Source organism: Notolepis coatsorum, assembly GCF_963971535.1.
Source record: "Notolepis coatsorum genome assembly, chromosome: 7".
Taxonomy (NCBI): domain Eukaryota; kingdom Metazoa; phylum Chordata; class Actinopteri; order Aulopiformes; family Paralepididae; genus Notolepis; species Notolepis coatsorum.
The window spans coordinates 179,120,641-179,134,192 of NC_140171.1; the positions used below are offsets into that span (position 1 = coordinate 179,120,641).

At 43.9% G+C, this 13,552-nt stretch overlaps 1 protein-coding gene across 1 annotated transcript in view; it reads right to left on the reverse strand.

Annotated features, from left to right (window-relative positions):
- Positions 1 to 3,223: 3,223 nt before the first annotated feature.
- LOC311231859 (uncharacterized protein) overlaps positions 3,224 to 13,552 on the reverse strand; it is a 127,322-nt gene continuing 116,993 nt past the window's right edge. The window contains exon 18 of the mRNA XM_084318481.1: positions 3,224 to 4,020. Coding sequence (XP_084174607.1) covers positions 3,949 to 4,020 — 72 coding nt within the window. The 3' untranslated portion in view covers positions 3,224 to 3,948. The remainder of the gene's footprint in view (positions 4,021 to 13,552) is intronic.

A 13,552-nucleotide genomic window follows, 5' to 3' on the forward strand; every position in this document is an offset into this window, starting at 1 on the left:
TCATCACCATGAGACATCCACCACCTTGATCATCACCATGAGACATCCACCACCTTGGCCATCACCACGAGACATCCACCACCTTGATCATCACCATGAGACATCCACCACCTTGATCATCACCACAAGACATCCATCACCTTGATCATCACCACAAGACATCCACCACCTTGATCATCACCCTGAGACATCCACCACCTTGGCCATCACCATGAGACATCCACCACCTTGATCATCACCATGAGACATCCACCACCTTGGTCATCACCACGAGACATCCACCACCTTGATCATCACCATGAGACATCCACCACCTTGATCATCACCATGAGACATCCACCACCTTGGTCATCACCATGAGACATCCACCACCTTGGTCATCACCACGAGACATCCACCACCTTGGTCATCACCATGAGACATCCACCACCTTGGTCATCACCACGAGACATCCACCACCTTGGTCATCACCACGAGACATCCACCACCTTGGTCATCACCACGAGACATCCACCACCTTGGTCATCACCACGAGACATCCACCACCTTGGTCATCACCACGAGACATCCACCACCTTGGCCATCACCCTGAGACATCCATCACCACGAGACATCCACTCAGAGAGATGCGGAGATGGGGGCGGGGGTTAGAGAGTTCCCGTGTTTGTAGTGGGCAGAATTGGAGCAATAAATACATGTAATAAGCAAATATATGCATACCTGGTGACAATAGAATCAAAGTATATAAGATAATTGTGAAATTAAGTGGTAAATAGAACTAAGAAAGAACTACTGCAAGCGTTGGTATACAGGATGAGATACAAAACGATGGCTCAGCGCCATGTGCCCCGGGGGCAGGAGAAACCACTCAGAATAGGTCGTGGCAGAGCAGGTAAGGTTCGACGCTGCAGGTCAGACAGAAGGAGGTATGAAGCTGATCCATGGGACCGGTGGTGCTCATGTCCAGTATGAGGTAGGTCACTGGAATGTCTATGTCGATACACTCAGAGAGACAGGGACAGGGGTTAAAAATCTCAGCAGATAACAGACATCCAACTAAACTAGACAGATTAAACTAAGGGTCAGTCCCCGACCAGGTGAGATCAGGGTAGGTTGAAAGAGAGAGAGAAAAGATGGGTCGAGGATTTAAAAGCTTCGACAGAGCGGGCGCCCCTGATGACGGCGGGTCATTTATTCCACAGGTAGGGAGCGGAGCGCGGTAGACAAAGGCTCTGTGGCCGGTGGATTTCTTTTTAACCCTAGGAATCGATAGAAGCCCTGCTTTTTGTGAGCGCAGAGCACGAGCGGGCGAGTATCGTGAGATGAGATCGGATAGATAGAGCGGTGCGAGCCCATTTAACATTTTGTAAGTGAGGAGTAGCACTTTAAAGTCAGATCTGGCTTGAATAGGAAGCCAGTGTAGGGCGGACAAGACTGGTGTGATGTGATCAAATGTTCTAGTTTTAGTTAGTATCCGTGCAGCCGCATTTTGCACAAGTTGGTTTTTGATGCTTGAATTAGCTAGGCCTGAAGAAAGCGCATTACAGTAGTCTAGACGTGATGAGACAAATGCATGAATTAGGGTTTCAGCGTCAGCCAGAGTTAAAATAAGGCGAATTCTTGCGATACTTTTAATATGTGCATTAAATTAGAGGGAGGAATAAAAAATTACTCCAAGGTTTTTTATGGTGGAGCTCTGAGATACATGACAAGTACAGTATCAAAGTGGAGGGAGATGTCCTCAAACATGCCTCTCTGGTTTGGGGGGGGCTAACGACTAACATCTCAGTTTTATCTTCGTTAAGGAGTAGAACGTTTTGCGACATCCAGTTTTTAACGGCAAGCAGGCAAGCCTCGATATTTTGTAATTGGGAGGAATCGTTTGGCTTAATAGGCATGTATAATTGGGTGTCATCAGCGTAAAAATTTAAGTTAATGCCAAATTTGCATATAAGTGCGTGACCCTGAATGCCAACATGATTCTCAAGCCGACTCAGAAGAATGGAATGATCGACAGTGTCCAAGGCTGCACTGAGCTCAAGCAATAAGAGGTCGTTTGTGACTTTGGTAAGCGCCGTTTCGGTGGAGTGTAAGGCTCTAAAGCCAGATTGAAAAGATTCATTAAAATTATTGTTTGATAAATGGTCAGTAAGTTGCGTTACAATATTTTGGATAAGAACGGAAGATTGGAGATAGGTCTGTAGTTTTTCAAGATTAGAGGGTCGAGGTTTGGTTTTTTAAGTAGTGGTTTAATGACGGCTGATTTAAAGGCCAGGGGCACCACGCCAGTAGACAAGGAGGGGTTGAAGATGTTGAGTAGGGCAGGGCCTAGAGTTGGGAAGAGTTCTTTGATGAGAGTTGCTGGAAGAGGGTCAAGCAAACAGGTTGAGGGTTTAGCACCACCAACCAATTTAGAGAGGACACTAAGCGAGACGTTTTCAGGCAGGATAGCGTGTGGCTGGAATCCAGAGCAGAGGGGAAGCCCATCAGAGGTTGGGAGGGACTCTTGGTTGTTGAGTAAGCCATCAATTTCATCTATGAGATACATTTTCCTGGTAAAGAATTCAATGAAGTCGTTGGCGGAGAACACATAATTTATCGGTTTGTTGTTTCTGAGTAAGTTTCGCAACTGTATCAAACTGAAACTTTGAGTTTTTTAGTTTTCGTTGTGGAAAAGTATGAGGTTTTGGCAAGTGAGAGTGCCTTTTTGTATTTATGTAAAACTGTCATTCGATTTCCTGTAGAAATGTACTATTATATTTGATCTCATTGGACACACACACCCTATCATGCACATACACACACACGCAAGTCACTTTCTGTAAATAATTGACTATTTTATATTTGATTTGACTACTACTACCACCTACTGTTACCAATGCACTGTTGAGTCTGAGCTCAAAACACAAGAATTTCATTACCTGCAATGCCCGCTGTATTGTGAATTTGACAAATAACTTGAAAAACTATAACTATCAGCTGAATAAGCTATAAACAACTATAGTATAAACTAAAACTATAAACTAGACATAATACACAACTTATATTCCATCTATGCAAACTATACAATACAAAGTGTAATGTTAGCAGCAGTGTGTGCTTGTGTGGTGTGTAAGTCAATGCTCCAATTCACGTATACTTGCAATTATTTAACATTTCTTTTGAAAATCTAAACAGGAGGTGCTTTATAGATTTCAATAAATGATCGATAGCAACACAAATACATGATAGATCATTTTAATAAACATCCAAAACAACCTTAAAAATATACCTTTCTCTCTTTCAATTAAGGCAAGGTTACCTTTTTGTCTGCATCAACACTTTCTTTCAGGCACAGAGATGGGGAAGCGATACAACAATAATGGCAGAATGGCATAATGGCATGCACAATGCAAAACCAGAACGAGATACTATGCAATATTTAGTTAATACTGAGACACTTATTGGTCTGCATTCGTAACTGGCGTCTATGGAAGCTGAAGCACATGATGAAAGACACATGAACCGCCGGTCCTTACTGATACAAGGCTCCTCTCACAGGGCACTCCGCTCAGGCACAGTGGCAACAAAGCATATTGGAAGACTGAAAATCCATTGAGTTGTTTTCCAGAAATGTAATTAATAGTAAAAAATAATAACATTGGACTTCCCCCGTTGTGCATCTCAGCTATTCTCGTTTTAAAATATCTTATAAATATAAATCGATAACTATCCACATCCTGTCGTTCTAAAATGTTATTGTGAAATTCAAATGTAATGTACATTTTCAAAAAGAATCATATAGCCAAGACAAGAGTTGAGTTCATGTTCAGTGGCCTGACAATAGATATGATATTGTAATGAATTGCATAATTAGTTCCAGGTCGACGAGAGTTCATGTAGCTTCAATGCGATACAGCGTTTTCTCTCTGCAGAATCTGGTCAAACCAGGAAGTATCTCGTCCGTTCTCAGAGAAATATCGGCTGCTCTTGTCCTGTTAAAAGACGATATGTTGAAGCTGGCATGGTCTTCAAGTGAATCTGCACAAGGGAAAAACAAAATGTTAAAAAGGTGACAAATGGTGCGGATGGGTAGCGCAGTGGACTAAGCACTCGCCTACCAGCGCAGAGACTCTGGGATCCAGCTGTCAGCGGTACCTCCGGCTTGGTCAGTCGTTCCTACTAACACAATTGGCAGTGTTAGCGGGTGGGAAGCCGGTGGGGTATGACTGAGTCCTGGTCGCCTGTATATTTTACCCAACAGAGTTTCACTTCCGCGTTCGGTTTGCGCAATCTGATTGGCCACTGACGTTTTTTCCAGCGCCAATCGCGTTACTCCTAACAAACTGGTTAAGCTCTTTCGAAGTCGCTCTCTTTCGAAGTTTGTTAAGGTTAGGGTTAAGGTTAGGGTTAGGGTTAGTTGGTTAACACATTAACTGCCACGCTTATATCCATCAACGTATGATCACTGCCACCAGTCTAAGCCTATGAGATGTTTACCTTCTTTGCAGGGCTATAACTTTTTAAATTGTATTGCTAAATGGACATTACTATGGCCCATTCAACATCGATTATCTATCGTTCAGGATGTAGGAACGTTTTACTTTTTCATTCATAGATTCATACGAAAATACCGTCTGGAATATAAATATGTTTTTATCGTTTTCTGCAGTAATTCCTAGAACGTGAGCTATAGGCATAAACGCATATATAGATTATCAACTGCCGTTTGTTGGCGATACACGCTATATAAAAATGTTCAACTGTACATGATCCTAAACGTTATAATAATAATAATAATAATAACTTTATTTGTATAGCACTTTTCATACAGAGGTTGCAGTTCAAAGTGCTTCACAACAGTAAAAAATACAGGCATAAGCGAGCATAAAAAGATAGACAGGTAGCAAGGTATGGCAAATCACAGTGTTTCACATTAGGATCTAGCATCCCAATAGGCTCTCCGCTTACAGTTTTCAGTAACACAAATAGTAAAAATAGTTTAAAATGATTCAGTTTAAAAAGTCAAAAAATTATAAAATAGAACGGACATAAAAAATACAGGCATGAGCGAGCATAGCAAGGTATGGTAAATCACAGTGTTTCACATTAGGATCTAGCATCCTAATAGGCTCTCTATTCAGTAATACAAATAATCACAGTGTTTCACATTTGGATCTAGCAAATAATAAAAATAGTTTAAAATGATTCAGTTTAAAAATAGTCATCAGTAAGAAGTAAAAAGTGCAATAACCGACACATGAATTTGATAGGCAGTGTACAAGAGTAGGCAGGGTAAGAATAGTGCAGGTAAATACAAGTTGTGTCAGGATATCCCTGATGTTTCCTCTTGCCACTAGGTGGTAGCAGATATCTATCAGTGAAATGCCTGAGCAAAGAGATAGGTTTTAAGCTGTCTTTTAAAGATGTCTGGCGAGTTGGCTTCCCTGATGTTTTGGGGTAGTTTGTTCCATAGTTTTGGGGCATAGTTGATAAAGGCTGCATTACCGATCCTCTTTTGACTGCTTCTGGGAGCCTCTAGTAGTCCAGCAGCTGATGATCGCAGTGTTCTTGCTGGTGTGTAATTTATTAGAGTGTTGGCGATGTATGACTTATCATGCACGGATGAACGAGGGGGGGGGGTTGTTTATAATTCCGTGATCGTTAGTAAATGCTTTATGTAGTATGGGTGATATATTGATCAGAGCAGTTTGCATTAATAATAATAAACAAACGCGCTGAAAATGACGTCAGCGTCCTCCTACCGTTCGCCGATGAGACTGGAGGAAAAAGATCCCACTTATTTGACGCGATCTTCTAGATCCATTTCCGGTTTGTATAATCATAATAAACGGCCAAATCATATCGATTATTGCGTTATGGCAGCGATCGCTACACACGGATGTGTGTCTAGAGTCCCGCAACAATATGTGAGTGCCGGACGCATTTGCCAGATGCACCGAGATCGACTCGATCCATTTCCGGTTGTAACTCGCCGATCATCCACCAGGCGGCAGTATTGAAGCGTTGCAAAGTTGTGCAGGCTCCCACTGTATCAGACCAGGCTCCGTGAGGGAAGGGTGGACGGTATGGTCTAAAATGTATATCACGGTATAATTTGAAGCATAGACGGTAACGGTATATATCACGGTATCATCGTTTTTGATTAAAAAAAAATTATTTTATTTTATATAAATTATTTTTTTTATAAAATATATATATTATATAATTGGACTTGTACTTGTATTATCTGCGAGACATCACCACCACGCAACAAGCTCCACTGTCTGTGTGTACTCTAGTAGCCTCCAGCTACGGCCAGGATTCTCTGGAGCTGCACCTGGACCTATACTCGAGTAGCCTCGAGCAGAGCTACGGCCAGGATTCTCCGGCGCTGCACCTGGACCCTATTGGTATAACGTTACTTAACTGTGCTCAGCAAGCCCTCAGCTCGAATACGCATCGAATCAGTGTTATAAGACATTGATATCAGGAGCTATCTGTAGCTACTGCTAGCCGGATATATAACGGTAATACAACGCCTCAGTGAATTATTTAGTTCAATGGGACATTTCGTTTTGAACGGTGAACTAACTTGCGCTAACGTGAGCTAACAGGTAGCATACACGTCTCTACTAGACTTTGTGGAGCGTTTGTTGATGTCAGGAGCTATCGGTAGCTGGCCGACTAGATACCGTTCGGTTAGACAATGCCTCATCATGTATTAAACTAAAAGTGAATAGTTGACTGGGTCATTTTGTAATGGTAGCTAAGCTAACGTTAGCTCAGGGAGACGCCGCCGTCCTCCCGTGTCCTGTCCCACTAGACTACTAGACCCGTGTTTACATGCGTGCGGTAGGGGCTGGCACGCCCACTGCGCGAAGCCTCCTAAATAACTTTTTCCAGTTCGCACATATCTATTATCTATGACTAATTATATCTATTTTTAGGGGCAAATGCGAGTGAAATAGTCGCGCTGTGGTTACATGACGTCATTGCTATTTTAGAGCTGCCCTACCGGTTACACGGTATAGTCAAAATCCATACCGTAGAGCAAATTCATACCATTTATACCGTATACCGTTTATACCGTCCACCCCTAATGAATACCATGGCGAAAAAATTTAATATGATCTCAATAACGTCGTATGCCGTGGAATGGCAGAATTAGCATGACCTTGAATCACGTTGTACAACGTTTTTGGCACAGGATGTGTTAAGGTTAGGGTTAGTTGGTTAAGGTTAGTGTTAGGGGGAGGGGGCGGAGCTGAGCGATCATGGAGTAGACGTGTTTCACATGAGCTCCCTTCTACCGTGCTGAATATACGTTTCTCCCCATTAGTCTTTATTTTATTTTTATTTGTTTTTTATTTGTTTGCTAAGTCGTCGTGTTTAGTATACATTCATCGACTTTTTTCGACTTTCTACGATGACGGGGGTGGAAACCAGAGCCATGAAACCATGCGCCACAACCAGCAAGCCGTCACCGCCGGGCCTAGCCACACCGTCTCCCGCTGTCGGGGAGTTAAGCGAAGCTGTGCTCTTGGTCATGACCAAGCTACACGCAGACTCTGAGACACGCATCACTGAAGCACAGAAGAAAGTGTTGGCGGATTTCTGTGTCAGCCTCCGTCGTGAGATATCAGAAGAAATACGGCTGGCGGTAGTCCCGCTGACAGACAAGATGGAGACGATTCACGCTGCCTCATCGGCTAATGCTAACGAAATAGCCATGCTAACGACGGAGGTATCATTACAGTGTGAGAAGATGGCGGGTCTCGAATCCGCCCTGCTGGCTAGGCAGGCTGAAGTCAACAAACTACAGTCGGCAATGGAGGAGATGCAGTCCCGGGATAGACGCCACAACGTCAGGATTGTTGGAGTACCGGAGACCAGCGGTGAGGGCCGTCTCTCTGAGACCGTGCCCGAACTGCTGCAGAAGATACTAGGGACGGACGTCCTCCCTTTGCCTCCTATCTGCGAATCGGCCTACAGAGCGGGCAGGTTTTCTCCCGGCGTGAACAAAGAGCCGAGGCCCATCATAGTCAAGCTGAACAGACTCCAGCAGAGAGATCTCATCATGCGGTCGGCTCGTACCAGAAGGGGTAATCTGAGGCTTGGCGATCACAAAGTGGCCATTTTCGAGGACTTTACACCGGAGGTTCAAGCACAGAGAGCCGAATACAAGGTGGTCCTGACTAAGCTATGGAAACTAGGCCTGAGGCCCACGTTATTCGCTCCCGCGAAATTATCTGTGTTGGAGAAGGTCGGTGGTCAGCGTTTGTTTTGGTCGTTGGCTAAAGCGAAGGAATATCTCGCGGAGACACCCGAGTCTGTTGCTTGATATCTATGGCGGGTGAGTGACTTGGCGGTTTGGGCCTATATACATTGATTAGGCCGACTGTTCACAAATACTTGCTGTCATGCCCAGACATGCTAACTGCCCAATGCCCATCCAACTGGCGGTGCTTCCCAATGACTTCTGTTACTTGCTAAAGCTGACCTCATGGTCGTACTTGTGTATCGCCTCTTTGGAAGCTAACGAGCTAGCTGAACAATGTACATAATAGGCTAACGTGCTATCCGGATTCATCACTAGCTTACGCGCTAGCCTCGGGCTAACCAGCGGGCTTCGTCTATAGTCTGCGCTGAGACATTCGAGACCCGTTAATGGTTACGTATTTTAGTTGCTGTTGCTGTTCAAAGGGACATTGGTTTGCACAATTCAAGAGTGATCGAATCCCTAACTAACTTCTGGTATGCTTTTATTTTTATATCCAGGTTGTTTTGAACTTTGGGATCCATAGTAGAAGCCAAGGTCGGTTGAATATGCATATACAATATATGATAACAGGTTGGGTCGGGTATGGCTTGCACTTCATGGCTATATGGTTATATGGCTTGCACTTTAGCCATGCCCCTCTTTTCCTTTCTTTTTTCTTTCTTATTGTCGCTGTTTTTATGTCATCTGTATGCGCGATTTAAATGTGATCCGATTCTACCTTGGACTAACTGCTGGTTTGCCTTAATTTTGTTTTGAATTTTCCGTGATCCATTTATGCTATAACGTTGCGACATTAATATGCAGACTCCAAGGTAGATGGTTACAGGGTTGATGCTGAGTAATTATATAATAATTATTGTCGCTGTTTTAATGGCATTTGAATGAGCAATTTAACTGTGATTCGATCCTACCTTGGACTAACTGCTCCGACCGATATCTTTATTGAAACAATGTATGATAACAGGTGGTGTCAGGTGTTGCCTATTACCATCCCCGGATTAATTAATTAATTAATGAATGTGTTTAATTCTATTCTTACATAGGTTATGTCATTTCAGCCGTTGTGCCTGATCAGAGGGACAGCTAATGGGGTGCACTTTGACCATAACACCTTTTTTTTTTCCTTCCTTTTTTTTTTTTGTCATTGTTTAATTGACATTGTTCACACAATTTTGCACAATTAACCTGTGACCCGATCCTGCCTTAGACTATCGGCTGGGATGCTTTAATTTAATTTTGTTTTGAATTTTCCTATACCCTTTTGGGCTATTACAATGCGACGTTGAAGCACAGATTCGGAAATAGATGGTTGCAGGTTGATGTGGAGTTATTATTTAATAATGGCTATTTTTACCATTATGGTTGTCTCATGTTGGGGCCAGGGCTCAGGTGGGTTTCGACCGATATCTTTATTGAATTTTATTTTTATTATTATTTGTGTTTATTGGACTAGTGGGGGTTTACTCAGGGGTTTATTTAGAGGGGGGTTGGAGTGGGGAGCGTCTTATTGATCCATGTCTCTAGTGGGAAGTGATAGGAAGATGACCATCCTCAGTGGATGGGGCATAGGGTGGGGATTGGAGAGTGGGTATAGGGGGCCTTATAATAGGACGGGTGGGGTAGGGTTTAGAGTAGAAGGAGGGGGGGCTGTAGCTGGGGTGGTATTTTTATGTGTTTTATGTACTGTTGTCTTAAATGTGTGTAATTGTTCCTCCTCTGAACTCCTGGGATTGACCGTCCGGGCCCGCCGGGATCAGCACCTCTGTGCTCAGCCTGGCTGCACTGGTATGTTCTCTACGCATTTATACAAGCTCGACCATGGCTAAATTGAATATTTTAATTTGGAACGCAGGAGGGCTTAACGCCCCACACAAGCGTGCCAGTGTCCTTTGGCTATTGAAGAGGAGAAATATTGACCTTGCTCTCCTTAGCGAGACGCATTTATTGGTAGGTGACGTGTCAAGACTGGCAAATCGGCAATATCACGTTATCTCCTCATCCTCAGCCGATGATAAGACGAAAGGAGTAGTCATAGTTACAAGACGTAACCTTGATATCAAAATCTTGGATGTATGGTCGGACACGGAGGGAAGGATTACTATAGCAAAAGTTGAATTCTTGCATAGGAAGATGGCTATAATAGCATTGTATGCTCCTAACACATTTGATTCAGCGTTCTATAATACAATCACGAAGAATATGTTGGAACTTAATGGATACGCTCTCATTGTGGGTGGCGATTTTAATGCGTGCTGGGATGCGGAGATGGATAGGTCCGGGCCCTCTGAAACGAGCGACCAAAAACGGGCCTCTAAGGCCCTTAGGATGTGGGCCAAAGACACAGGGCTCACAGACCTTTGGCGCTTATGCAACCCCACCCTCAAAGATTACTCTCACCTGTCAGCCAGACACAAAAGCTTCTCTCGAATTGACTATGCATTCGCGTCCCCTAATATGTTTGATAGTTTCGATGTCTCATTGGTTCCCTTGGCTCTCTCAGACCACAAGGGGATTTTCCTTACGGCAACCTTTGGCAGGCTCTCCGCAAGAGCTCCCAGATGGCGTTTTAATTCGACCTTGCTAAAGAACGATGACTTCTGTTCTGAGTTCAGGAGTAAACTAGCTGAATTTTTGCAGATCAACGTTGGCACAGTAGAAGACCCCAGGGTCCTGTGGAACGCATTGAAAGGATTTATCAGGGGTCATGTCACACTATTTGCCTCCAATTTGCGAAAATCCTGGTCAAAAAAGCTAGAAGGACTGGAATCATTATATGCGGACCTATACGCATCCTTGCAAACTAACTATAATGAACGACTAAACACACAACGTAAGATAGTCAAAAAAGAAATAAACTCCATACTTAAACAACAGTCTGAGTTCTTGATACATAGGACAAGACAAAATTACTATTTTCACGGCTCCAGACCTAGCCATCTATTGGCAATGAAAATACGCTCAAATGATAATTTCTCGGATATCCCCTCGATTAGAACGAGCCAGGGTGCAGTCACTACTGATTCGAAAAAGATCAATGACACTTTTAAAGAGTTTTACTCACAGTTATATAGCTCAGAGGGTAATCTTGATGACTCTAAATTTGAATCGTTCATTGGCGGGCTTGAGATACCCCACATTTCTGAGGAAGAGGCCAAGGAACTGGGGAGACCGATTACTCTCGTAGAATTGAGGGAGACGATTGTTGAAATGCAGAGGGGTAAGGCACCAGGCTGGGATGGTATTCCACCCGAAGTGTATTTAGCTTTCTGGGACCAACTGGGTCCATTGATGCTCGATATGATCAATTACGCTATCGAACAAGGGGAGTTCTCAAGAGATGTCAATATGGCGTTGATTTCTTTACTTCTCAAGAAGGACAAAGATCCCAATGATTGTGGTAGCTATAGACCCTTGAGTCTTCTCGGGGCCGATTTAAAGGTGTTTGCCAAGGTGCTGGCCCGTCGCCTGCAGAGATTTATGTCTGTATTGGTACACTGCGATCAAACTGGTTTTATCCCGGGGCGTCTGGCTGCAGATAATCTTAGGAGGCTGTTGCATGTAATCGATAACAGTAAAGACAATACAACTCCGTCCACAGTTCTGTCTTTGGATGCCATGAAGGCGTTTGACAGACTTGAGTGGTCATACCTGTGGAAGGTACTTGAGGTCATGGGTCTTGGAAAGAGTTTTATTCATATGATTAAAGTCCTGTATGCCTCGCCGTCTGCGATGATACTGACAGGCAAAAACTGTTCCACACTCTTTCCAGTCTCCAGATCTTCTAGACAGGGTTGCCCTCTGAGCCCGGGACTGTTCGCGCTTTCCCTCGAACCTTTGGCCCAATTTATTAGGCAATCGGAGGACATCGTCCCCATAATGGTCAACAATACTCCACACAAAATTGCTCTCTATGCGGATGACCTGCTGATTTTCATGGACGACCCCTCCCGGTCGGCCACAAAATTATTGAGGATAATCGACGACTTTGGTAAATTGTCAGGTTTTAAGATTAACTGGAACAAATCAGCCTGCCTACCTCTTAATGAACTGGCCAAGGCGGTACGACTACCAGCTGATATCCCCATAGTAGAACATTTTAAATACTTGGGCATAGAGATATTCCCCACGCTGAACCAAACTACTAAGTACAACTTCACGGGTACTTATGATAAAATACGCCAGGATCTAGACAGGTGGTCGTCCCTTCCTAACTCCTTACAAGCCCGGGCTTCCATAATCAAAATGAACATCCTGCCTAGGATAAATTTTATTAGCTCAATGCTCCCCCTGCCCCCTCCAATAGACCACTGGCGCAAGGTACAATCGATGGTATCTAAGTTTATCTGGAATAACAAACGCCCGAGAATCAAAAGGGCTACTACTCAACGTAGAAAACAAGATGGGGGCCTCGCAATCCCTGATTTTAAACTTTATTTCTGGTCCTTTTCACTGAGACCTCTGATGTGCTGGCTAGACCCTGTAGAGGCTGTATCGTGGCGCTCCTTAGAAGCGGCGGCGGTATCTCCGCTAAGATTGCAGGATGTAGTGTACTCCACTGTCTCTATTTCGAAATGCCGGCTGAGGTATGGACCGATCATAACTCACGTGATCCAAACGTGGCGTAATGTACAGAGGTCGTGTGGGGTTAAATGCCCTTGGCACCTGGACTCTCCAATTTTTAATAACCAGCAATTACTTGTTGGACACAAGCCGGTTAATATTCCTCAATGGCAAAGGAGGGGAGTGCATACTCTGGAGGATATTTATGATAAGAACGGCCTCCGTGCGTTTCAGGACTTAAGAGAATTTTATGATCTTCCCGGCGAGTCCTTCTTTCTTTACCTTCAACTAAGGTCAGCACTGAGGGCGCATGGCGTACCGTGGGCTCAAGCCTTGCACCCACACCCCTTCCTCAGGCTCATAGTGGACAGGACGACATCCAGAGGGTTTGTCTCCGACTTTTATACGCTCTTAATTCAATCCACGTATAAAAATGTATCATTGGATACAATCTGGCGTGTGGATATTCCGGAGTTGGACCCTGAGTTTGACTGGGATGATGTTTGGGCAAATGTGGCATTATCTTCCCGCAACCCCAATCACCAGCAAATTAATTTTAATTATATTCATAGGACCTATCTTACACCTAGGAAGCTGTATGCTATGGGACTGATAACCGACTCTCGGTGTACTTTGTGCTCTCAAAAGGCCACTGGCACTTATATGCATATGTATTGGGATTGCCCACCAGTGGCCCGCTTCTGGAGGTCAATAACGGACAAACTTTCA